Source organism: Talpa occidentalis, unplaced genomic scaffold, assembly GCF_014898055.3.
Source record: "Talpa occidentalis isolate TD23 unplaced genomic scaffold, MPIMG_talOcc4v2.1 talOcc4.11, whole genome shotgun sequence".
NCBI lineage: Eukaryota > Metazoa > Chordata > Mammalia > Eulipotyphla > Talpidae > Talpa > Talpa occidentalis.
In genome coordinates, this window is record NW_023601104.1 from 11587110 (window position 1) to 11613906 (window position 26797).

General features: G+C 50.4%; 1 protein-coding gene across 1 annotated transcript in view; it reads right to left on the bottom strand.

Moving 5' to 3' along the window:
- Positions 1-9879: 9879 nt before the first annotated feature.
- Positions 9880-26797, bottom strand: part of PLA2G4E (phospholipase A2 group IVE) — a 33242-nt gene continuing 16324 nt past the window's right edge. The window contains exons 8-20 of the mRNA XM_037504143.2: positions 26133-26278; positions 25950-26033; positions 25634-25671; positions 23639-23774; positions 22316-22452; positions 18619-18841; positions 15965-16079; positions 15317-15454; positions 13857-13964; positions 13050-13253; positions 12077-12243; positions 10686-10869; positions 9880-10284 (exon numbers count right to left, since the gene is read on the bottom strand). Of these exons, the coding sequence (XP_037360040.1) occupies positions 10064-10284; positions 10686-10869; positions 12077-12243; positions 13050-13253; positions 13857-13964; positions 15317-15454; positions 15965-16079; positions 18619-18841; positions 22316-22452; positions 23639-23774; positions 25634-25671; positions 25950-26033; positions 26133-26278 (1901 nt within the window). The 3' untranslated portion in view covers positions 9880-10063. The remainder of the gene's footprint in view (positions 10285-10685; positions 10870-12076; positions 12244-13049; positions 13254-13856; positions 13965-15316; positions 15455-15964; positions 16080-18618; positions 18842-22315; positions 22453-23638; positions 23775-25633; positions 25672-25949; positions 26034-26132; positions 26279-26797) is intronic.

Sequence of the window (26797 nt, forward strand, 5' to 3'; positions counted from 1 at the left end):
CTCCGCCGCCCCGCGCCGCGCGCCCTCCTGTCCGCGCCCGCCCGACACCCCGCCGCGCCGACCCGCGCGCGTCCCGCCCGCCCCGGCTCGCTCTGAGCCGCCCCAGCCGCGCGCACCGCCGCCCGGCCTGGCCCCGCCCCGTAGCCGCCGTAGCCAATCACCGGCCTCTACGTCACGGGAGCGCGCTCACTATTCAGAAGCGCTCGCTCAACTCTTTCCTCATTGGGTCTCTGCCGGCGCGGCGGCGGGTGTCAGCCAATGGAGAGGGGGCTCTTGTGAATTATTGATGACGGAGTCGTCGGGGGACGGGGCGGGGGAGAGGGTGTGTCCCGGGCCGGGGGCGCGGGCTGGTGAAGGGGGCTGAGGGCGCGGGTCGCCCGGGCCCCGCCTCTGGCCGGGTGGCGTCGGCTTCCCGGCACTTCTGAGCTGGCAGGAGTACGAGCGTGCTTGACCGGCATGTTTACCTATGGGCAGCGATACTGGGTCCAAAAGTTCAGAAAGTTGACAAGCAAGTTCTGGCTTCCCACTGGCAGGTGTTTGTTGGTGAACAGACCTGGACTCGCAGACATAATAGACAAAATTTGGAGGAGGGAATTAGACGCCAGTCTCCTTGCGGTCTACTTCTCTGCCGCCTGCACTGAAATCTGGATAGATGGAAGGGCTTTTGCCCTCAGTTTTTCGTGGTTTTCTGTAAAATTCAGGGTTTAATCGTTCTCATGACAAATAATTTCCATGTGTTGACATAAGAAAGAGTTATTGTTACCGCACTGATTTCTCTTTAAAAGGACATTTTAAATTGAGACTGGGAGAAATAATCAGCCATCATTTATGGTGTCCTAGATTGCAGTTTAGAATATTTCTCAATCGTTTTAGAGCATTTCTTAAGTGGCTTCCCAGGGGCCGCCTACATAAGAATAACCTGGGATGCTCATCGCCCAAGAATTTTTGACTTAAAATATTGAGGAGGGATGGAGAGCAACAGGTGATTCTGAAATACCCTAAATTTGGGGAAATGGGATGCACAACAGTAATTAGAAACACATATGATGACTCAGAAACTCAGGGGTGGGGCTGAAGTCACTGCGTTTCTGAAAATCTCCCAGGTGTTGCTAATACTGCTTCTCCAGGGCCCATACTTTGAGCAGGAAGGTTGAGGTAAAGCGAGGACAGGAGGACAAGGAAAGACCAAGGTTTGAATCCTAACTTTATCAATTAATGGCTATGTGACCTTAAATGCAATGAGTTACCTCTGCCTGCTTCCTTGTTTGTAAGATGGGAACTCCTTTGGAGTTGTGGTGTAGAGCCAATATGTAGAGGAATGTTATATAACTAGGGATATGAAAAGAAAGCCAAGCGGATTTCTATTAGAATGTAGAGGTGAAGATTAAAATTTTGGAAGGGATAAGTCTTTCCAATCAAAACCAGAGGTAGAAATCATGAAACAAAAGTTTGATCAATTTAAGAACAAAAAAGTAAAAGCTTAAAACTATGTTTTTACAAGCACGTAAAAACCGAACCACGGCCTCCCTGGTGGCACAAGGGGTTAAGCACCGCACTGTGAAGCAATCTGAAGCCTCTGCAGCACAAGTTCTATTCTCAGCCTGCCAGGGAGCAATCCACATGGCACAGCAGACCTCTCCTGCCTCGCCCGCTGCTCCCCTCAGCAGTGTATTTCAGTCAGTCTGCCTGTTCTGGTCCCCACTCTGTCTCTGGTGAATCCTCTCATCCCCGCATCTCTGGCTTGTACCCCAGCTCTTGTATGCATAAATAAATAAATCTTTAAAAACAAACAAACCATAAACATACTCTTATCATCAGATCTAGAAATTGCACTCCTATTTACCCAAAGGAGTTTCAAATTTATGTCCAGTCAAACCCTCCCCCCACCAATATTTCTAGCTTTATTATAATTGACAAAACTTGGAAGCAGCCAAGATAGCCTTCAGTAGGTGAATGGATAAATAAATTGTGATACATCCAGACAATGGAATATTATCCACTGTTAAAAAGAAATGAGCTATCAAGCCCTAAAAAGACGAGAAGGAATCCAGAGAAGATTATCTGAAAAGGCTTGCAATGATAACATTCTGGAAAAGGCAAATCTATGGGGCCTCCCTGGTGGTGCAGGAGTTAAGTCTCAAAACTATCAAGCTATTGCCAGCCACTTTGGCCTGGCCGTAGTTGGACCCTCTTCCAGGGAGCTGACCCACATGGCACAGCAGACCTCTCCTTTGTCGCCTGCTACCCCTCTCAGCAGTGTGTTTCAGGAGATCCGCCTGTTCTGTTCCCTACTCTCTGTGGTGAATCCTCTCACCCCCTGTACCTCTGGCCTATACCCCGGTTCTTCTGTGGTATCTTTTGAAAGATCAGTGATTGCAAAGGGTTAGGATAAGAGGAAGGGAAAATAGAAGCACAGATTTGTAGGACAATGAAACTATTCCATATGATACTATAATGGTGGATACTTGTCATCATGCACTACTCCAAACCCTTAGAATTTACCAAGAATAATTCCTAATGCAAACTATGGATTTGGGGTGATCATGATGTACCAGTGTAGGTTAAGTTCATTGATTATACAAATGTGCCACTCTGATGGAGGATATTGATAGTGGGAGACTGTGTGTTAGAGGGAGGCAGGGGAAACTCTGCTTTATGTTCAATTTTGCTATGAACCTAAGACTGATTTTAAAATCTCCGTAAGAGCCTCCCTGGTGGCGCAGGGGTTAAAAATAGCGCTTTCAAGCTATTGCCAGCCACTGCAGCCAAGTTCAATCCCCTGCCGGCCAGGGAGCAACCCACATGGCGCAGCAGACCTCTCCTGCCTCACCCACAGCAACCCTCAGCAGTGTGTTTCAGTAGATCTGCCTGTTATGCTCCCCACTCTGTCTCTGGTGAATCCTCTCACACACACACCTGGCTTACACCCCAGTTGTTGTATGCATAAATAAATCTTTAAAAAAATGAATTAAATCTCTTTAAAATAATATATATAAGAACAAATCTATAAACAAAGGTATGAGGCAAGCGATAAACTTTATTTTTATTTTTTTAATAATTATGTCTTTTGTCATAATTTTGAATACAAGTTACTCAGAAATAGTTTTCTAAAAAATCAGAACATCCTTCCTCATAAATTGAATGTTTAGAGAAACAGTTTCAGTAAGTCTCAGAGAAACAGGTTTGAGTAGGTTACCATTGTTGACTCCAAGTTGAATAGTGAGCCTTTAATGGTGTTCAGATGATGAGATTCCATATGTGGGTGTCTTGGGTCCATCTGAGAAAGAATTCAACAGATTTTCCCATTCATCAGCACATGGCAAGTTTATTAAAGAAAAGAGAAAAAGGGAAAAGAAACACCTGCATAGACACAGCTGGGCAGTCTTAAAAGACAACAAATGCCAAATGATAAACTTAAAAAAATTAAAAAGAAAAATATTGAGAGCCACATATGATAGATATATTTAATTAAGGACACTAGACATTTAAAAAATTATTACAAAATTAAGAAGAAAAATAAGCAGAGGACTAGTAGAACTAGGTTACTAATAAAAGACATACAATTAGCCAATAAACTTTAAATGTTGCTGACCTCCATTCATAATAAAATAAATATAAATTTAAAATAAATAGATAACATTAAGAATTGCAGACTCATTTTTCTAGAAATGCCTAGTGTTGGTCAGGATATAGAACAAGGTACCTTTTCACATAATGCTAATGATGGTGTGTAAGCTGGTACTTTTCTGGAGTTCATACTGATCAAAAAATCATGAAAATTGGGCCTCCCCTGGTGGCGCAGTGGTTGAGTGCTGGGCTGCAAAGCCTCTGCAGCGCTGGTTCGATCCCCGGCCTCTGTTGAGGATCCCTCATGGTGCAATGAATTCTCTCATCCTCCTGCACTTCTGACTGTACCCAGTGCTTGTATAAATAAATAAATATTAAAAAAAATTCATGGGGGCCTCCCCAGTGGCACAGCGGTTAAACTCCGGGTTGCAAAGCTACCTGCAGCCTCTGCAGCGCTGGTTCAATCCCCAGCCGCGGGACCCACATGGCGTGCAGACCTCTCCTGCCACCTGCTGCTCCCCTGAGCAGTGTACTTCGGTCCTTCTGCCTGTTCTGTTCTCCACTCTGGCTCTGGTAAATTCTCTCACCCTCCCGCGCTTCTGGCTGTACCCAGTGCTTGTATAAATAAATCTTTAAAAAAAAAATTCATGAAAATGCCCAGAATAGACTTCTGCAACATTTTACTTAATGGTGAAATAACTGAATGATTTTCCTTTGAGATCAGAAACAAGTAAAGATATCTAGTCCTCCACTTCTATTTGACATCATGCTAGAGGTTCTAGCCTCTGGAACAGCAAGTCAAGAAAAAGAAAAGGTATCTAGATTAGCTAGGAAGAAGTAGAACTGCCTTTATTTGCAGAAGATATGATCATCAGATACAAAATTCTGTGAAATCTACAAAATAAGCTACTAGGACTAATAGATGAGTTTAATAAATTTGCTTGGATATAAAATATATATACAAAAATCTTGTTACATTTTCAATATTAGAAATGAGCAATTGGACACTGAAATAAAAAAATCAAAATCATTACTGGGGCCTCCCTGGTGGCACAGGAGTTAAAGTCTCAGCACTGTCAAACTATCGCCAGCCACCGCAGCATGGGTTTGATCTCTGGCCAGGGAGGTGACCCACACGGTGCAGCAGACCTCTCCTGTCTCACCCGCTTCCCCCTTCAGCAGTGTATTTCAGTAGATCCGCCTGTTCTGCTCCCCACTCTATCTCTGGTGAATCCTCTCACGCCACCGGACCTCTGGCCTACACCCCCAGTTCTTGATGCATAAATAAAAATAAACCTTAAAAAAAATAGTTTAAAAAATTGTTATCATTTCAACACTATGAAATACTTAGGGATAAAAATAATTAAAAATATTCAAGATCTATATAATGAGAATCACAAAGCATTATTAGAGAAATAAAGACTAAATTTCTCATGATCATGGATCAGAAGTCTTAATATTGTTAAGATGTCAATTTTCCATAGAAAGAATCAGTGTGCCAAGGTGGCATGATTTTGAGTAGCCTGTTCTGAATCACTTCACATAAAATATAATATAAAGAAACCAATATATTGAAATATACCAAAGTACTAAGACCCTAAGTCACTTTATGCAATATATATCCTTCTTTAATCTATTTAATAACGAAAACAAGTGGCAGATCCATTAATTGCCAAAACCTCTAAGTAATGATGAGTATAAAAGATTTTTTGAGAAATTCTGCAATAACTGTACTGCAATAGAAAAACATCTATAATTCCTACTGCTGATGAGGTCACTGCAAAAAAAAAAAAAAGATGTCAATTTTCCAGAAACTGATAGATACAGTGCAATCCCAGGAAATTTTTATTTTTGTAGAAATTGACTAGTCGATTCCAAAAATTCATATGCAAATGCACAGGACCTTGAATGGCCAAAACGGTTTGGAAAAATAACAATGTTAGAGGACTTAAACTAATTTCAAGACTGACTTGTAAATGCTTCTGCCAACAGAATGCTGTGGAAATGAGGTTGTGTGACTTCTGAGTGAGGCAATAGGCTGGCCACACAGCTGCTACTGTGTGACATTCTCTCCCTTGGAGCCCTGAGGGGCCATTTAAGGAAACTATCCCAAGACCACCATGCTGGCAAGGCCACAGGAAGGAGGTCTGAAGGGCAGTCCTGACTGGGCCTGTTCTTCTGCCTCAGTCTTTCGGCCTAGGCATGTGAGTGAAAGAGCCATCTCAAAAGTGGATCCCTCCACCCCAGCTATTCTCAACCACCGTCATCTGAGTTTTCTCCAGCAGTTGAAGTCATGTGAGCTGAGGCCCCACACATGGGGTGGATAAACATTGCCCTTATGTCCTTTGCAAATTCTTGAATCTGTGGGCATAATCAAATGGTGCTTATGTTATGCCATTCTGTTTGGGGAGGTTTTGTTGCTCAGCGATAACTGAAACGGCTGGCATTTCTTATTTTCTTATTAAGATAAAAGTTTAGTTCGTTCAGAGAAAAGAAAGCTAGGTAGACTAGGGCTGGGCTGGTGTCTTCATAGTCAGCAGCAACCCAGCGCCCTTATCCTCCCTGCTGCTGGAAATGTGGACATGATGGGTGGATCTCCAGCAACTGCACTGGGCCAGAAGGCAAACTTGAGGATGGTAGAAGTAAAAGCTGAAAGGAACCTGGGTCCCAGATAAGCAATAGAGAAATAAACATCTTCTATCTTGTTTAAGTCACTATATTAGATATTTTGGGTTTATAAAGTGAAAATAATGACAACTGGTACAGAATTTGAATATGTGAATCTATAATTCAGGAAACTGGCTTGAATAGAACTAAAGGTTGACAGTTTTCAAAACAGAAGCAAGAGTTGAAGTCCTGGGTGTAGACGACATGCTAAAGGGCTTCCCCAGTGGTGCAGCGGGTTGAGCACATCGCTGTGAAGCTGTCTGCAGCCTCTACAGCAACATGGGTTTGATCCCGGCCTGCCCGGGAGATTCCCACATGGCGTAGCAGACTTCCCCTGTCACGCCCGCTGCTCCCCTCAGCAGTGTATTTCGGTGTATTTCAGTGTATTTCGTTGGCCTGTTCTGCTCCCCGCTGTCTCTGGTGAATCCTCTCACCCTCCCATGCCTCTGGCCTGTGCCCCAGCTCTTGTATAAAAATAAATAAATCTTAAAAAAAAAAAAAAAAAAGGTGAACACAGCAAGAAGAGAGGAGGGCTAAGTGGAAAATCTGAAGGGATACTAGTACTTGAATGAGAGTTGGGGGCCACCAAGTGGGTGAGGCCAGAGAGGGGACATGAACGTGGGAAGGAATCCAGGACAAGGGGTCCTATAAACCTTCCCTCTTGGGCTGCGTTCATGGCCCCTCCCTTGTGCCCCTCCTCTACAAAGCTAATAGGAACTTTCTCTTCATACTGCAAGGCTCTGTTTCCACACAGGCTTCCTACATGGGACCAGAAGGAAACTCTCTGAAGCATAGGGTCAACTGTTAATCTTTTTTATTTTTCCAGTGCCCCCAACACTGACTGGCATGGAGTGAGAAGGCAATAAATGTGTGCAGGCAGAACTGAATTGAACTGCTGTTGGCAAGGAAGTCATGGGAAGGGAGGGTTTCAGGAAGGAGGGAGTGGTCTGCAGTGCCAAGGGCTGAGAACAATCAAGTAAGATAAGGCCTGTAAAGGACAGTGCCATTTGGCTCAGTGTATTTGGCAATTAGGTGGACACTGGTGACCTTGGGAAGAAGTGTTTTCATGGAGACCTAGGGGCAGAAAACATCTGTTGTGGGACAGGGGACTGGCCTGTGTGGCAGGGTGGTATGCTGGGTGCTCTCTTAGGAAGAAGGGGAGACAAGGAGCAAGGCATCCTGGGGGTGGGGGGTATTTATTTTTTCTATTTAATCATGTTACGGGTAGAGAGCAGGGGATCTGGGGAGGGAGCCCTCTCCAGGACACTCTGCCCAATCCTTTCTGAGTTGATGACACTTGTCCTTATCTCTTGTGTGGCCCTTCCTCATTGCCTGCTCCGTGACATAGCCGGCGTCATTTTAGAAACTATATCATGATTTAACTTGTCCAGTCTGCATGAAAATCTCCCCCCTCAACTTCAAATCTAGTTCCTGGAAAGCAGAGGCCCACGCACCTCTATGACCTCTGTGCACCTAGTGAGTGCTCGGCGGATGGGGCTGCCCTTCCTTCCTCTTAAGCCTTGCTTCCTGAAAACCAGCTGAGCTGCAGACAGCTGGGCAGCAGGAAGTGGTGCTCCACGGGTGGTTGCCATGGCTTCATAAAAACAGAGCACCGAGTGCCCATCCCAAGAAGATGGCAACCCCTGCAGGGGGAAGGAGGCCTGGGAGAGGAGGCCCTCTCTGGTGGGGAGTGGAGGGATGGGTGAGAAGGGGTGTGTGTGTGTGTGTGTGTGTGTGTGTGTGTGTGTGTGTGTAGAAATCCCAGCGGGGATGAGGACAGGAGTTAAGCATGCTTTGCAGCATCAGATCATGAAAGCTTATGAATAAACAGCATTTACCCATAAGTCCATTTTATTGTGTGGTCAAATCATACAATGACTTTATTAGCCTCATTTCACATCCTTAATGAATCCAAGGCGTGGCTGCCCCGAGCTTACAACAAACAGGTCTTGCCACGTTCACTCTGATCATTTAAGAAGAGCCTGTTGGTTGCTGATGGAAAGAAAAGATGCCAAAGTGAAGGCGGCTGCTATGGTGGAAGTGAAGGGTGACGTCCCAGGTTAGCACTATCTGGGCAGGGATCAGTTTGCTCTGATTAAAAGTTGAATTCATATTTAAAAATTACAGGCACCTTGGCTCTTCCTGCTGCCCAGCAGCAGCAGAGATGGGGCAGCTGACCCAAGCAGGGAGGAAAACAGTCTCATGAGCAATTTTCAGAAAAGAACAAAGGATCCCAGGGGACAGGTGGGGTCCACCACCTGCCCCCTCAAGACAAAAGCTCATGTTATAGTTAGCTCAAGGGAGCCGAGTGCGCCACACATTCCGAGCTTACAGGAGAGCGTGGCCTCCTGTAAAGTGGGAGGCATCAGTCCATGCCTCTCACTTGCATACACACAAGAATCACCAGGGAGGAGGCGGCAGCGAGGAGCTGGGAATCTCCTTAAAATGCAAATTCTGGTCAGTCTAGCTGGGGTGGGGCCTGAGATGCCGCGGTCTAACTAGTTCCCGAAACTCTTGCAGTAGCAAGAACATAAACCGGAGGCAGTGTTTCTAAACTTCTGACACCTGTCGCCACTTCTCCTCACAACCAAAATGCTGCCTCAGGAGGTGGGTGGCCCAGAAAAGGGGTCACGTCGTCGAGGTTTGCCGGGCATCACGGGACCACACATTTTCTGGTCTCATTCCATCAGCCTGGGCATCTTAAGAGCTTAGGTCACACATTTCTTTAGTCCCCAGCCAGGACAAAATACACAGTGGGAACCCCACTACTTGGGCTTCTCTGTATCCCTGGTTTCATTGGGAAACCATCTCCAAGGATGGGTTCCTTCCCAGAGGTAAAGGAGTCCTTTCATTTTCTAAAGGTGACACCCTGAGAGCTGGGAGGCGCTGGCCACGTTGTTCACCTGCTGAATAAGAGGAATTCCATTTCAAAATAAATAATCCCATCTGGACACCAGAGAGGAGGGAGGTGAGGGAACTGAGAAGTGCTCCTGGAGTGGGTTTGTGGTTGAGCATGGGCGTCTGGGAGATGGGGGTATGTGCCTGGCTCCAGGCACCTGCCCGCATGCACCTGCCTGCGCTGCACACCACAGCCCTGCCTTGCCCGGCATCTCCTCAGAGCTCGATGTTCAGAAGGGGCTGCCTGGTCTGGATCCCCAGTCCTGGGGCTCTGGTGGCTGGAGCGTAGCTGCCAAAACCCTTTGGCTTTGTTGTTGAAGAGACCAGGCTGTCTCTATCTCTAGTGCTTCATCTAGATCTTCTAGCATCGTGCCTTTTACAAATACCCTGATTCATAAAAATAAAAACCGCGAAACAGAATTGCCTATAAAAATCATGTGATACAATTGCCTTAAATTTAAAAAGGGTTTTTCATTGAACCCAGATTGCTTCTCAGGTCCTCCTGTGCATTTCCCAAGGCCTTCCACAGGAGGAGGCAGAGAGGAGGTAGGAGGGAGGGCTCTGAGCTGCATTGAAACCCAAGGTTTCTGGGAAACCAGCCTCGTTCTCTGGCCACATTTACAGTCTCCACACTTAAGGCATATGTAGGAGCCTGTGGCTAGTGGATGCCCTGCCCTGCAGGGAAAAGTTTGAAAACATCCTGGTGGGGCATAAAACCCCATATACATCCAAATGCATCCCCTTGTGACTTTCTTTTGTCTTTCTCTGTCTCCCTGAACTTCAAAAAAAATTTAATTTTTGGTAGAAAGCCCAGGTTAGCCCGCCTGCACCTCTTGCCAGAGAGAGTGGAGCTGGCTGTGCAGGCCTCAGCCCTGAGGGCTCCGTGCCTCTGACGGCAGAAGCAGACACAGAATCACCAGTTTCCTGGGACTTAGGGGGGACACTGGCTCTTTAGGCGTTTCTTCTTCTCCACCACCAGACGCAAGGCCTGAAGGAGCTTATCCTTGTTATTCAGGATGTTATACTCAGAGAGTTTCACCAGCTTGTCGAAGGCAGCCTCTGTGTACGTCAGCTCCTTGGTGGCATAGGGAGTTTTGGGGCCATAAATGTCAACCTGGCCCTGCTCCATCTCCTCGGGGCTCCGCTCCACACCTGGAAGGAGAAAATCTTGCTCTAGACTCTTGTTACCTTAGGTTGTAATAGACTGTAGGTGTTGTATCTCTTCCTGGGGCCCGTCCCTGCACACACACCTGCGCGAAAACATGCACACGTGTGCACACATGCATGCACACTTGCCCCTGGCACCAACACACCAGCTAGATGTCAATAAATGTTGAATGACTGAAAGAGTAGAGGGTGACAAGGCCAGCTCATGGGGGGGTGGAGGGCTTGGGAGAGGTGTCTTTTTTTCCTTGCTGAATCAAATGTTGGCTCAGACAGGAGCTGGCCCAGCCTTCCCCATCTGTGCTTCTACAAGACTGCACAAGTCTAAAGACAGGACTCTCAGTCCAAGCCCAGCCGGGAGGTGGGAGCTGAGCTGGGAGGTGGCTTACCTGGGGCCTTGTATTTTTGAAAGGTGTCATTGATGAGTGGGAAGAAAAGCACAGTAGGGGCATCAGACTCCTGGGAGTTCTCCATCAGGTAGCATTCCTTGAGATTATTCTCCTCGTCTTGCAGAGTGTATTCGGGGAAGGGGATGTTCTGCACGGTGCAGTACTCACAGGTTTGTCTCATGGGCTGGAAGAGCACAGTTGGAGAACTTTGAGTATTAGGAGGAGTGAAAGTAGATAAGAAACACCCAGTTCTTAGATCCAGCTTCCTGAATTTCCCAGCTAACCACTCAGGGCTCCAACTGCTTTGCCTATTTGAGCTATTTTTAGAACAAAGCTGGGCCAGGACAAAGGGCCTGAGGCAGTAGGTCGGTGTGTGCCCAACTGTAAGTTCCTTCTCCAAGTAAAATGGACAGAAGTCCCATCACCATTGCTTTGCCCTAACACAGACCTGGGCTGGTGTGGGGGCAGCTTGAGGGTGACTGTTGCTGAGCCGTGTGTAGGCATGACTGGCTAGGCTCCTGTGGGTCATGCGCAGGCTCTGGAAATAAGTGCCATGGGGATGACCAGGCCCTGACCTAAGGAAAGAGCCGTGGACTTTGAGTGTCAGAATACCTTTACTCTCCGTGCCACTCTCACGAGCTGCAGGCTCTTAGGCAAGCCACTTACCTGCTCTGTGCCTCAGTTTGCACACCTATCACATGGGAATAAGAGCAGTTGTGCCCTCGACCTCAAAGAGCTGGTGTAATGATTAAGCGAGATCTTGTGCAGGAAAGCACAGTGTCATTCATTTGTAAGCTGAGGTCACGGGCATCATCCTTATCATGTCCCACCCGCCCCTTCCCTGGCTGCAAGACAGGGCTATTTAAAGGAGACTAAAATCCAGTTTCTTCCCATAAATGACCAGAACTTTTCAAAAGCATATAAATAAAAATAAACAAAAATCTCCACTTTCGGTTCTTTACTATAGTTACATTTCCCGGGGTGGGAACTGCAATTATTTTGAAAACAGGACACTACGAGACCTTAACGCAGTACAAAACATTAGAGCCGATGGGGCTCTATTTAGGTTATTTTTTAAAACTCCTTTTTTTCCGCAGCTGAAGAATTGCCATATATGGCAAATGCTCAGATGCAAGAACAAAATTGGAATTAGCTAAGTGAGTCTATGCAAATCCCCAGCCCCGCGGGCTTGTGAGGGCCAGCTGGCTGCCCCCCACCCCCACCCCCGGACTTGACTTGTAACCTCAAGTCAGGCACAGCGGCTCAAGTTTCTCTGATGCTCAGCCTCCGGGCCTGCCTGCGAGGGAACCACGCGTTCTCCCCTTTCTGGGTTCCGTGGCGCTCACTCAGTGGCCTGCCTCCCGGCGGGCTCCTGTCTCTGCCACACTTGCCTTTGTCTGGGACCCAGCGCAGTAATTGAGGTGGATGATGAGGTCGACTTTCCTCTCGGGTCTGAGGAGGGGCGGGTAGCTGGAGTTGACGAAGAACGCCGTGTCCAGCAGGCACAAGTGGTTCACAGACTGTGTCAGCTGGTTTGGGAAACCGTCCAGCACCGTGTCTGAAAGCCAAGGCTTCTGGTTACCATAGTCCCGGGTGCCCTGATCGCCGCCGTGATCACAGGCACCGGTAGGGAGCTGAGTGCCCTGCCCAGAGCTCCTTCACCTCGGCCTGGGCCTCCAGTCCGCCCCTCTTGGCCAGGGTGCCCCATGGGTGCCAGTGCCCCTCTGGGTGGACTGATGAAGAAGAGCATTATCCTGGGGTTTGAGCAAGTCTTTTAGGGAAAGTGTACAGAAAATCCACTGAGACTCAGCCAAGGAGCATGTGGGGCAGCAGGTGTACCTAAGGTTAACTGACAAATGAGTGCAGACCCAGGGCCAGCTGCCCTTTCTGTCCCAGACGGTGAGGATGGGGATTGTGAAGCCATCTGCAGGCTGTGGCCAAAAACCACACCCAAGATGGTGGTTAGTCCACCGCAGCGTCTTAGCAGGGTGGGGAGGAGAGACTGAGTTGAAGCTGCAAGGTCACAGTTTAAGACCTGGCTCTGCCATCTGCAGCTCTTGAGCCAGGCCACCCCTGCCCCAGTCACATAAACGGTGTCCCCAGAGCACAACCACAGAAAGGCAGCGCCCCAACATCTGCATGCTGGGATAGTTATACAGGTTCTGTCTAGAGTTCTCATACAGACTCCACTCATGAAACACACCCAGGGCTCTGCCCCTGTTCAGGACTTGGCCAAGTGTGGAAAGCGCGTGGAGAATTTGCTGCCAAACCCAACGAGTATGCCCGTGGAGCTTCCTCTGGCAGCTTTGACATCCACCTCTTCCTCCAAACTGGGGTGGCCCCAGGAGCGTCAGGTAGGGTTACCTTTCCACTTGGAGAACTCGCTGCTCTGGAGGTACTCGGTGTGCAGCTGCAGCCCCAGCAGGAAGTTGTGGAACTCAGACACAAAGGCCCGGTGCGTGAGGATGGTGCGGAATGTGTTAGACAGCCAGGAAGCTGGGATCACCACTGTGGTGTCCAGGGCGTTGGCATCACATTTGGGGATCTCAGGCAGGAGTGGCTCGTCTTCTGCAGGGGAGGGGGGGATGGAGGGCAGGTCACAAGAGCTGGGGTCCCCAGGACACCCTGGAAGCACTGCACAGTTGCCTGCAGCCAAGGAGGGGGGCCTGTGAGTGCAGTCCTTGCCTCGCTCTCAAGGCCCTGGCGATGGGGCTAGAACCCAGGGGAGAGACTCAGAACAAGGGCAGGGTAGTGGAGGCCACTGTTTGTACAGACAAGAAAATGAAGAAGGGGGATGATAGGTAAGGTGGGGGGGGGGCCCTGAGAGGATACAGAGTTTTGGGCAACCTTTAACTGTGCGTGTAGATTCCTACCTGCATCAGCTGTCCCAGGCACCATGCAACTCTGCCAGATCTATCGCACAGTGGATCCACACCCCCAAGGAGGCCCAGCTGGTCCTGAAACTGGCGGCTGGGCCTGGGCACAGGTGTCTACCTACACTCAGCCTCCCCTCCAGCCAGGAATACCCTCGAACCCCAGTTGCTTCCCATCTCTGTGGGCCATCGGGACAACAGTGAAACATGCGGCAGGTGGACTGGTCCTCAGTTTGGGATCCACCTCTCTCCATCCCACCGTAGCCCAACCAAGAAGGGAAGTCAGGGGGTCACTCACCAATGTCATGCACTCTCTCCCTTGTCCACCTATGGAAAAACTCCTCTGAGGTGTGGCTCAGATTCCAGGCATCAAGCAGGTTCAGGGAAAAGATGCTGCTCCACAAACCTAGGGGGGACAGGCCCAGCTCTGAGCAGCTCTACCCAAGAGCCTGCAGGCCCACCAGAACACACTGCGTCTGCCTTGATGCCCCCTCTAAGACAGGCTGGTCAGCGGGTGGGACCAACTTTGATGTGCTCTCCCTACAGTGCTGCTCGACTGACACAGGTGACTGCACCCCCGTGCCTCTGTTCTCATCTTCCTCAGGGCTGGGAGAGGGTTTACAAGGTACAGTCCCACCTGGGACTGCAGGGTGGCAAGGGTAGGCTTTGAGTACAAGTTTAGATGGCACCCTGACACCAGTTAATGCACTATTTTAGGACAGCACCTGGCTCATGGTGAGCACTACATAAATGTGATGTTTTCTCTTACTGTTATGATTTAAAATGCAACTTATTAATGTCATTAATGGGTCACATACACTGACCCATTAGGATCACCTCTAAGGTAGGTTTTATTCTTATGCCCAATTTACAGATGTGAAAACTGAGGCCCAGAGGTTGATAATTTGAACAATTCCTCACAGGAACCAGCCTTTAAGCACAAGTGTCATAGTAAACAGAACTATGAACCACATGCCTCAAACAACAGGCGACAGAGGAAGGAGAGGCCCTCTGCAGATGAGGGACTTCTAGGAAAGCTTTGCAGAAGAAATGGGCTGGAGTTTATTCTGGAATGGGTTGAGTCAGTGCAGATAGACTGTTCTACCCACAGATAGTCAGTATAGATAGAAGGCAGTTGTACAGACAGTCTAACAGGGCATAACTATTGCTGAGGCTGTAAGGTGACTGTTTCTACTCTGGCCACCTAATGCTGGAGCAGTTTAGACTCTGAAGGGAAAAGCAGCATGAGTGGACACCAGGGTCAGGTCCCTGCTCTCAGGGCAACTGGCTTCTGGAGGACCAAAGCGTAGGGTCAGAAGTTGGGCCAGTCTTCCCAGAGACTCTGCCTGAGGAAGAGTCACTGTGGCCACTTGGATCCCAGGAGCTGGGAGGGCCCTGGAGGCTGAGGAAATTCCAGAAATTCTCATCTCAGCCTGCCTCTCCCAGGCTGGCTCTGAACAGACTCCAGGGGGACACTGGAGACCAGGACATTGGGACAGTGGCCTCTGGTCCCCAGTGACATGGTGGCTCCTTATCGGGTCCTTCTGGGCCAAAAGTGTGACAGGAAGGCCATTCTTAGGTTTCAGAACCCTCTTGGGATGTGGGGGTGTTGGCAGAGGCCACGAGGGTCACAGGCTCGAGGGCTGACCCATATCAGCCCCAGCACCTGAGACAAAATCCTGGGGGAACAAAGCATGCCTCCCTGTCTTTCCTCTAATTCAACCCAGGGGTTGGGGGGGCTCCCTAGCCAGGAGTTACCTAGCATGTAGCATATCCGCGACTCCGGGATCCTCTTCATCAGCCGCCCCATGAAGAACTCGGAGCCGAAGAGCTCGCTGGGGATGTAGGCCCCGTACTTCTGCAGGCCCACCTCATAGGGGGAGAATTCGCACCACTCTGCACACAAAACAACAGGGCAGAGCTCAGTCTCCGTCTGGGACAGCCACGCCATCCGCTTAGCTCGGGGAGCCTGGGACAGAGGCTGCAGTTCTCCTGAGGGGCACACGGGGGCGCCCACAGCTACTTCTGCTCTCCCAGCAGGCTGGCTCTGCACCCGCACGCCTCATTTGCACCTCAAAACTGGATCAACAAGGACCAAAACTGACAGGGCAACAGGGCAGGTCTCTAGAGTTCCCACCTCTGGGCAGCTTAAGAAATATGAGGGCACTTTCCTTGTACGACCTTTATTTCTTCTGTCTCATCAACCCCCTGCCTCGAGAAGCCATGGGGTCCTGCCCACCAGCTTTATCCATGAAGCAGAACAGAAGGGGGTAGCAAAGTCAAATTCTTCAGCATTAGCACAGTGTTTGGATGTGGAGGTTAGTAAAGGTATGGTGGTGTCTGTGCTGGGGTGCTGGGTGCCTTTGCCTGCCCCCCTCCCTGGAAATTGCAGGCCACCAGTGTTACCTCTGAAATCCTGGTTGCTTACATCATCCTTGACATTAATGGTGAGGTAGATGGGCAGGGGGTTCTGGCCCCGGCACAAAGCAGCACGTTGCTCGGACAGTTTGCATTCGTTTCTCTGTGAGGAAAAAAAAATGGCTTAGGAGAAGAAGCAGACAGGCAGCCTGGGAGAAGAACAGAACAAGAGGACAACCTGGACTCCTGGCGGCCTTAAAATGCACCTGTAGGGCCTCCCTGGTGGCGCAGGGGTTAAAGTCTCATGCCATCCACTGAGGCATGAGTTCGATCCCCGGCCAGGGAGAAACACACATGGCGCAGCAGACCTCTCCTGACTTGCCTGCTGCTCCCCTCAGCAGTGTATTTCGGTCAATCTGCCTGTTCTGCTCCCCACTCTGTCTCTGGTGAATCCTCTCACCCCCACACCTCTGGCCTACACCCCGGTTCTTGTATGCATAAATAAATAAAAATAAACCTTTAAAATGCACCTGCAGAACATTCTCAGGACATTCCCCTCCTAACACCCCTTCACCCCCCAACCAGGGGAGCAGGACTGGATCTGCTACTTGGGCTTCCCCCAGAGCACCAGGGTTCTCCTCTCATCTCGAGGATCAGAGGATGAAAAGGCAAGGGTGGAAGAGGCCACCAGCATTTCCCTGTTCATCCCCAGCATCTCCCACCCTACTAAAGCAAGAGCAACTTCACTTTTCTCAACTGCTTTTATGTTGGGTTCCCTCATAAAATTTGTTTGGGAGGGGTAAAAAAGTTCCTTTTTTTTTTTAAACAAAGACATGGAAACTTGCACCAGAGGGTAGCCACAGTCTCTCTTAGGTCCCAGAGTGCTGTGTGACCAGAGCGGAAGTCCTGTGAACAAGCCCACAGGCCACCTCTCTGTCATTCAAGCTGGTAGACAAAGCCAGTGAATGGCTTTGTGACCCAGGCCTTGCCCCAGGCCAAGCAGCTGTGTGCTGGGTGACCGCCCATGGCCAATCACATGTGAAGGCCATAGAATCTGTGTGAGGTGCCGAACATGTCTGGGGTGGGTCATGTACTCCTGGGTCTCCCTTGAAAGGCAAACAGGGTGTCTGTCATAACTGGGCCCAATGATAAGGGCACTGCGTATCCTGGAAGCAGAGGACGCTGTAGACTCAGGAAGAGGCCAGTCCACACTCATTGCTGGGCCGGAGTGGAAGAGCAGAGGCCTGACATCCATCCTAGACTTGATTTCCTAGGAACCTGGGCTCTTCTTCACACCAAACCCTGGCAAAGCTCAGACTTCTGTATCAAAGCCCTAGGGCTTTCCTTCCCATTAATGGGGAACTATTGTTAGAATTGTTACTACCAGTTAGTGGTGTAATTCCCATCTGGCCAGAACAGGCCAGATTTTAACCCCGTTCTGCCTGAATCCAAAAGTCAACACCTCAGCCTCTCTGTCCTGCTTCATCAGGGTGACAGATAAGATGGGGGTGAGCACAAGGGGCAGGGTGGGCTGGGAGCCATCTTCTGTGACTGCCTTGACCCGAATCCCTATGCTGAGCAGTGTCTGGCATGCAGGCGGTACTTTTGTTGAAAGAATATACAAGAGAGTAAATGAGTAAAGACGAGGTTTAAGTCATCCTTGTTTGCTCAAACTGTCTATGTTTTCTGGAAAAGGGGACCTACTAGAAAATAATTAGCTGTCTTTCCTACTTCTGCTGAGTTCTGATTTGAATTTGGAGTTCTTCAGGCACCTTTGGGAGTGGGCAAGATGGACATGGACCTGGATGGAAGTTCTGTGGAAAGCTCTGCTTTGGGGCTAAGCAGCAGCCAAAGTTGTTTCCTCTTTGGGGGTCTGTGTTTCCTGGGCTCGCCCTGAAGCCCAGGACCATAGCATCCCAGGGGGATCCCAGGGCTCCCTTCTTTCCCCTGCTCCACCCCTCCCCCACCTCCTTCCCTTCATTCCATATGCCTCTCACAGCCCAACACAGGCTCTTCCCTTGGGCAAAAATTGGATCTCGGCGTGGGAAGGAGCCTTCTTGGGCCCATTCTCTGTGTGGTGGCCTGAGAAGGCGCCAAGCAGACCTCCAGCTACAGGGGGTAGAATTGACAGAACCCCCCACCTCCACCCCACTGTGCTCTGAAATCCAAAACTGAGTTTGTGCTGAGGTCACACTTCCCATCGGGCCACTCCTAGCCCGGGACTGACTGGGGCAGGGATACTGAGGCAGGCACATGCTGGGGGGCACTGGATTGCCCTCACAGCCAATTTGGCTAGAGGATGCGGTAAGACCTTGTAGAACCTTCTAGACCAACCACACAGTAGTCTAGCATGTTCCACCCAGCTTTTCTTCCCTCTTGCCTCCACTTGGGGTCAGACTTGTATCACAGCCTGACAGCTCTCCAGCCTTCACCAGCTCCCTCCCCTTCTCTTACAGGTATCTCAGTACGGCTCTCAGAGGACAGGCTGCCTCCCCTGTCTGAACCACCCCAATACCAAGTCTCTGTCATAAGCTAAGGGGATATGAAGACAATCCTACCGCCTTCCTCCATCATGACTTCGGGCACCCCCTGCTTGGTACAGCCCGAGGATGCACCTGCCCAAGGGTACTGCCATGCAAGTCCAGATACCCCCTGATGAAGGAAGCGTGCTAGACCTCAGCCAGGGCAGGCTGGGTACCTACCTCATCCCCCAGGCAGGCCTCGATCAGCAGGCCCCAGAAGTCTGTAAAGGTGACCTTGTAGCCTTCCTGGCTGCGCTGCTGGAGCTCTTCCTGGAATTTGCAGAGCTGGTCTGGGAACAGGGCAGGCATCTTGTCCTTGACCACATGCCTCCGAACCTCAAAGATGGTAGGTTCCAGGTTTTTGGAAGACCACTCGGGGTCACTGTATAAGGTAGCCATGGTCCTGGAGAGATAGGTATGGCTGACAGATCTGAGCCAGCCCTGGTGCCATCAATCCCAGATCCTAGCAGAGAGATGGCAGGGAAGTTGTGGGAAGCCCTAGCCTGCCTGGAGAGGCACCCAGAGGGAAAGGACTGAGGTGAAGGGGCTTTGCGGGGGTGAACAGTATTACTTTGCAGGGGTGAACAGTAGTTGCAGCTGTCACCATTTCAGGTACGTGGCATATTGCTTAAGAGTGAGGATTCTGGGGCCTCCCTGGTGGCACAGCAGGTTAAGCGCAGTGCTGTGAAGCTGTCCGCAGCCTCTGCAGCGTGGGTTCGATTCCCAACCAGCCAGGGAGATTCCCACATGGCGTGGCAGACCTCTCCTGTCTCGCCCGCTGCTCCCCTCAGCAGTGTTTTCGCTCTGTCTGCCTGTTCTGCTCCCTACTCTGTCTCTGGTGAATTCTCTCACCCTTCCACACATCTGACCTGTATCCAGCTATTGTATAAATAAAATAAATCTTAAAAAAATATTTAAAAAAAAAAAGAGTGAGGATTCTGGGGCCTCCCTGGTGGCGCAGCGGCTTGAGAGTAGCGCTGTGAAGCTGTCCGCAGCCTCTGCAGCGCTGGTTTGCTTCCCGGCCAGCCAAGGAGATACCCATGTGGCGTGGCAGACCTCTCCTGTCTCGCCCACTGCTCCCCTCAGCAGTGTATTTCAGTCCTTCTGCCTGTTCTGCTCCCCACTCTGTCTCTGGTGAATCCTCTCACCCTCCCACACCTCTGGCCTGTACCCCAGTGCTTGTATAAATAAATAAATCTTTAAAAAAGAAGAAAAAAAGAGTGAGGATTCTGGACCCAAACCTTCCTGGGTTCAATACCAGACTCATTAGCTGTGTGATCCTGGACAAGTTTCTTAACCCACTCTTCACCCTAGTTTCCTCATCTGTGGAATGGGGGTGGGATATAAACCTGAGCACATTTATTTTTATGAAATGCAAGCGCCTCACTTAAACCTCAATGCCCAGGCATCCACTTCAAAGGCGGCTGTAGTTCAAACCAGCACACCGCCAGCCAGCCGCACTCCCACACAAGAGCCACACTGCCTAACTCCCCTCCCCCAGCCCCCAAGGCTCCTTGTTTCACAGATCCTGCTTAATTCAAATAACTGATCAGCTGGGGCCCACTTGTCTTTGTCTTTTTCCTTTTTTAAATCTTTTTTCCTGCATTTAACTTCCTGTCTTATAATTTTATTCCTCACCAAAGAGTTAAGCCTCCAAACCTTAGATGCTGCCCACCCCCCACCCCCCACCATTAGCACCAATAAAAGCAGGACTCCAGGCCCATGTGATCTCCCCTCACCCCCAGGTTCCCCAGGACCTCAATGTGGCCTAGGTGTGCTGTGCAGTTTCCAGGGCTTATATGCAATAACCTTCCCTCTGACTCTAGTTTCCTGATGGTTACCGCTGCAGGGCACCTTGCAATCACAGTAACCCCACGGGCCAGTCCAGTCATTATATTGACTTAAAAGGGAAAAGCGTCTATGAGAAACTCATCATCGGCCCAGGCGAGTGGCCCCAGGCACTTCGAGCATGCTATTAAGGCCCTCCTAGCAATAGGCTGAGACAGACACAATATGGGGGAGCTGCGATACTTGTACCTGCCTCACACAGTTACTGTGAAGATTAAATGAGTTGGACCGTGAGTGGTGGAGCCAACATTTGGCTCATTCCAAATCCTGGACTCCTTTTACTTTGCCTCTTTAGTTCTCAAAGTTATGATACACCGACTAAAGATTTACTTCCCCTTCTTCTAACTTTATATGAGGGCATGGGAAGGAGAAAAACAAAGATGGATTCTCCCTCTAGCCCAGGCTCTTTGGGGGCTTCCTCTTGGTCTGGACCCAGCTTTTCTCAGTATGATCGGGACAGCAGCCAGGAGGCCCCGGCCCACAGGGGATGGACCTTGCCCTTGGCTGCACATTCGTGTAACAGTGGCCTTCCTCCACAGGGCTTGTTTCTGACCTGGCATGGTAGGAGTTGGCTAGATTTCTTCCATAAAAATACTCTGCTCTCCATGAGGGTCACTCTATTATGGCTAGACTTTCAAAAAACTTTCAAAATCAATGCAAATGACTGGTTTTCAAAAGTGCTATCCCAGGCCAGGAGGCCCTCCTGCTCCCTTGATGCTCCCCCTAGTCACTCCTCCCACTCCAGCCCAGCAGGAGGCCAGGAGAATACAGGTGCCCAATCCCCAGCCCCAGACTCTGATGGAAGCAGGTTTGTCTCCTTAATCTACTACCATGGACAGCTGTTTAACCTGGAGATTAAGAACATGGACTCGAAGAGCATGGGTTCAAGGCCAGCTGAGTGACCCTGGGCAAGGGTCTATGTCTCTAACTGCAAAATGAGCACGATGACAACATGCCCCTCACAGTTTTCTTGTGGAGAAGGGAGATGGTCCATCAGAAGCAGTTACCCTGTGGCTCGGTATGGAGACAGTGGCGGTAACTGTCAGCTCTTCCTTCTGGCCTTCCTGGGCTCAGACCTCAGGGCCCTGATGCACCAGGAGCCCTTGGTTTTCTTAAGGTAAATTTACACAAATGAACGCTACCCAGAGCTCCTCCCAGATGGGGGGACTTCAGGGGCTAAGGCCTTGGATCATGGGGACCCAAGATCCAAGATGGGCTGCATTAAGACTTAAGTAAAAAGTCATATAAATATAAAAAAAATTAAAATTATGTGTTATGATTATGTTACCTAAAGATAAGGTAATATTAATATTAAAACTTTTTTCTCAACCTCAAAGTTCATTTTTCTTCTGATCTTCAAAGAAATCAAGGCATTTCTGTGGGCACCTGTGCACCCCTCTACGCCCTGGGTACTGAGGCTCCTGGGGAGAAGCTGCTCTCCCCAGGCTTCACCTCTGGGGAGAAGACAGCTCACTCTCCTAGCTCAGGAGAGTGAGGAGGTGGGAGCCTGAAGGCATAACCACGTCTTCTCCTACCAGCAAGGCCCTGACAGCCTGAGGGCAGCAGGAGTGGGCAGGCAAGGGCATGGGCTGGCTTGTGGGCAGCCAGGCAGCTAGACCAGCTCCACTTCTTCCCCCTCCCCCAAAGACTCGTGACAGTTCCAGAGAGGATGGCAGGATGGCACAGGCAGACGGGTCAGCAGCACGAGGGGTTCCCTCACGGTTGGCCACCACGCTCTTGGGTCCTTCTCTAGACCCAGGGAAATAGTCATGTTGGGAACAACCAACATGGGTGATGTAGATACTGTTCCCGGGTACCCAGTACCAGGAGAGCCCATGAGGTCAGTGTTACTGTGACCCTGACCAGAGAAGTGAGGCTGCGTGTCCAAGGTCACACAGCTACAGCTGCTAGAGCTGCCCAGGCTTCATAAGCTGTTCTGACTCAGGACAGGGGGAGCTTCCTAGGGACTCCAGGCAGGCCTGTTCACTGCTTGCGCGGACTCCACAAGACAGCCACCCCCACTCCTTACCAGGTGGCCCCCGATAGGCCAGTGATATAGCTGGCACAGTCCAGGATGTTCAGCTTCTGCAGTCCGAGCAGGTGGCCATACATGGCGGTCATGGATCTTGTTCCACCCCCTGTGGCCATGATGGCGATCAGTGGTACCTGGGGGCACACAACGGGCTGTCAGGGCCGTGCTGGCAGGAGAAGACTTGGCTTGACAGAGCTTAGAAAGAACGTGGAGGATACAGACAGTGGGCAGTCAGGCAGGGAGAGACCTGTGGGCCACCAGCAGGGACTAGATCTGACATCAAGCCTCAGCGGCGCCAAAGCCTGACACAGGCTTAGTGGAACAGAAAGTTGAACTGATAACCTGGGTCTCAATTGACAGGTGATGAAGTTGGGGTTCAGGGGTCTGGGTGACTTGCTCAAGTTCAGCTTGGGTGTGATTCCCTAAGGGTGGCAAATCAACACCTCCTGTAGAGGGATTTGATGCCGGTGCCCGAGGCCCAGGTCTGGTGCCTGAGATGTGCTCAGTTTATGCCATCTGTGTAAGAGCTGGAGTAATGGATTTTTGATGCAGGAAGCAGCAGGGTTGTCACCGTTGGGCTTACATGGGTTTAAGATGCCCTTGGTTGTGCCTCCCTAAAGATGGGGGAGGGAGGAGGGGCTCTCTGCCAAGATTCTGCTGTCTGCATTTGAGTGGGGACTGTGTGAGCCCTCCAAGGCCTAGAGCCCCTCACAGCTTCCTCAGTTCCCACTGGCACCTGGGGACCACCTCAGAAGTCGGGTTCTCACAGGGAGTACCAGGCCTCAGTGCACGTCAGGGAGGCCACAGAGCTCTCACCAAGGCACTGTGAAGAGGCTGGCTCTGTGAGTAGCGGAAGCTGCTTCTCTCCAGCATCTGACTGCTATTCTCTAGGGGTAGGGAGAGGGTGGCACATTTAGGGGAGGGGAGATTGAAGAACGAAGGGCCTAGAGCCTTTGGGTGGAGGTAGGGGGGCATAAGAGGAGGAGGAGCCCCAGATGTTTTCCTAGCTGGGGCAAAGAGGCCATGTTGTCCACAAATAAGTCCTCATCGGCCACTTCGGGATCTGTTAGTGCACAGGGAGAAGCTGGGGCTCCTCCCCCGACTCTGCCCTCCTCTCCCGTCCCCTCGTGATCTTACAACTGAATGACATTCAGCACAGCCCTCACCTGGGCACCAGGTACCTCAGTGGTAAGAGCAACGGGGAGGGTGTGCTGAGGCCATCCTGGGCAGGGAAGGCCAGGAGGTGGCTGGCCGGGCACGGTGTTGGAAGGACAAGCTCAGCCCAGGGCAGGCACGGGACACAGACCTCTGCTTACCCACCTCGTCCTCCTGCAGGTCCTCCTCCAGCTGCAACACCTGCTTCAGAGCCTCGGCCACCACCACCTTCCGCTTCTGCAGGAACTCCAGCTCCGCCTGGCACAGGCTGAAGCCTAGCCGCACGTCCAGGGGCTGTGAACTGTGGAGACAGAGGACCTTGGCTCAGAGGACCTGTACACTCCACCTCTGTGGAGGAAACACAGCTCTGGGTCAGCTGGACCTCGGCTTCTGTGATCTTGAGCCTCACTGTCTCATCTGTAAAATGGGGCTAATTGTGTTTAACTTCCAGTACGGTCTTTAGCACTTACTGGGACTGCAGATGTAAAGTTTCCCTACGACCAAGTCTTAGCTGGCCTACTCTCAGCAGGTACTCAAAAAAAAATTAGGGACTCATTGAACCCTCTGCCTCCTTAGCAAGATCTGAAAAGCCCAGAAAGGCAAAAGTTAAAGTCTTCCAGACACTTTCCATATGGCCTGTGACCAGCACAGGGGACAAGGGGCCCTGAGCTCCTCTGGCTGATGCCCTGGACTAGACTCTACAGTAAGGGCTGTTCTGAGCTGGGGAAATAAGGACCCCGCTCCTGTGGAGCCCAGTCTTTGGTAAGCTCTTCCTGCTCCTGAAATAAAAATCATCCTGTGTATTCATGCAACTGATAAAACCCCTTTGCATTACTGATCTCACCTTGCACCCCCACAGGTCTGCCCCTACTCCCCATCCCTCACAGGTAGGGCAGGAGCCGTCACAACATGCTCAACACTTGCCTTCTGTTTATCATACCCCTGCCCTGAACAAGTCCAGGCTCCTGGCATCCGAGACTCTACCTGATCTACTGCCTCACCAGCTGCTACTTTCTGAAAGGGTCTGTCAGCTCTGAGAGTCCAGGATATTCCTAGACTGAGGCTTTGTGCAGGTCCTTGCCTTTACCAGAAGCTTCCTCCCTCTGTGCCACCATTCTTTGCATCCTGAGACCCAATCCCCTAGTGGCTCCAGGTGAACAGACCTGAACAATTTCCAACCTCAGGCCCTAATAAGGCCACATCTCCTTGAAAGCAGAGACTGGGAGCTCGCTTATCAACTTCCCTCCATGTTTAGCATCACCAGACACTGCTGTGAGGAAATAACTTTCCTTGGCCTTCAAAGGAATGAATGATAAAATAATAGTAATAACATTAGCTGATTTTGCTGAGCTCCCATTTGTCAGGCAGATCCCCAAGTACTCTGTGGGTATTATCTCACTGACGCTCAAAGCTCCCCAGTGATGGACAGTATTCTTGGTATTGCTCCAATTTAGAGGTGAGAAAAATGGAGACTTAGGTTAAATAACTTGTCCAAGGACAAACTGTTAATCAAATTGTACATGGAAAGTATGGCCAGTTGATTTTTGACAAGGGTGCTAACGTAATTCAAAGAGGAAACACACTGGGACATCTGGATATCTGTATGCCAGAGAATGAAGCTGGGCCTCTAGTTCACTCCATATATGTGTGTTAACTCAAAAGCGATCACCTAAATGTCTGAGCTAAAATGCTAGAACTCTTAGAAGAATATGGGAGTAAATCTCTATGACCTTGGATTAGGCAATGATCCTTCAAACTGATACCAAAAGAACAAGTGACTGAGCGAAAAATGTGGATACACTGGACTTCACCCAAAGTTAAAACATCTGTGCTCCAAAGGACACCATTAAGCATGTGAAAAGACACCATTAAGCCTGTGAAAAGACAGATTGGGAGAAAATACCGGCAAGTCATATCTCTGATAAGGAACTTGCATCCAGAATATACAAAGAACTCTTACAACTTAATAACAAAAGCCAAATAACCCCTTGCAAATTATCTGAACAAACATTTCTCCAAAGAAGAATTACAAGTGGCCAAGAAGCCCATGAGAAGATGCTCATCATTAGCCATCAGGAAAGGGTGCTCAAAACCACAGATGCTATTTTGTACCCTATAGGATGAATAACTCAGAGGGACGGACAAAAGAGGCTACTTTACCAGGGTGTAGACGTCATCTGTACTTCACAGTTCTCATTCTGGGAAAGAAAGATGAGAAATTCAGGGACTGACAACTTGGAGCTGAGTGGTCCCACATGTTCTAGCCCCACCCCCTCTTCTGGAAGCTCCCCACCATCCTCAGCTCAGCCTCAGCTCATTTGCTTTGGCTCCACTCTGTAGCTCAGCATTCTCCTACCCCACAGGACTCCTCTATTCTGCCTGAGACATGCCTCCCCCAACCCCCAGCCATTAACTCCTGCCACAGGAGTTGCAGGCTAAGCTGAGCAGGGGCCCCTTTCTAGATCCAGGCCCTTACCACAGGCAAGGTCACTGCCTGGCCCTCAGGGAGGCAATCGAGGGGCTGGCAGACAGGGTCATTCTTGTGCGCACAGCAGCAAAGCTGGAAGGATGGGGGGGTTCTGTGAGAGGGGGTGAGGGTCTCCTCTGGCAACCCGCTTGCCCCAGGGCCCTATGCCACCCTGCAGCCACTGCCTTGTACCCCACAGCTCCATTGCTGCTTGGGCATCTCCACGTGCATCTGGGGCTGGAAATACTTGGGGTAGTGGAAGCAGGCAGGGTTTGGGCAGTGCGAGACGCGCTGGGTGTGCTCAAAAGACTCCTTCACCGTCACCAGGAGATCCTTCACTGGAAAAGACGACAAAAGGCTGAGACCCTCCCCCCCCCAGAAGCCTCTCACTCCCCCGCACCCAGTGTGGTCTGTAAAAAGCCTAGTTGGAGGTACCCAGGACAGAACCACCCAGGTGACTGGTTAAAATGCCCCAGAGAGTCTCAATCTCTAGGGCAGGGCGTGCCCAGAAATCTACCTTTTAACAAGGCTTTGTGATGCTGACAAATGAGGTCTCCAGAAAGCCCTCAGAGATTCTGAGTCCTCTGGACCAGTCCTCCTAGGTTCTGCTTTTCCAGGAGGGACCCCAAAGTCAACCTCCTGCACACTGGAAGCAGGCCCGCACCATGCTGCCTCTGGGGAGGGGCCTCTTCTCGCCTCCCACCCCCATGCCTGTGGGGGGTGCTGCTGTCCTCCCTGGACAGGGCTGGGGGCCTGCATGGGTGGGACGGGGAGGGGTAGTGATCTGGAGAGCTTGGCCCCCCAATGATAAGACACTAGGGCTCTCCAGGAATTGTCATCTGACTAGAGGAAGGGGG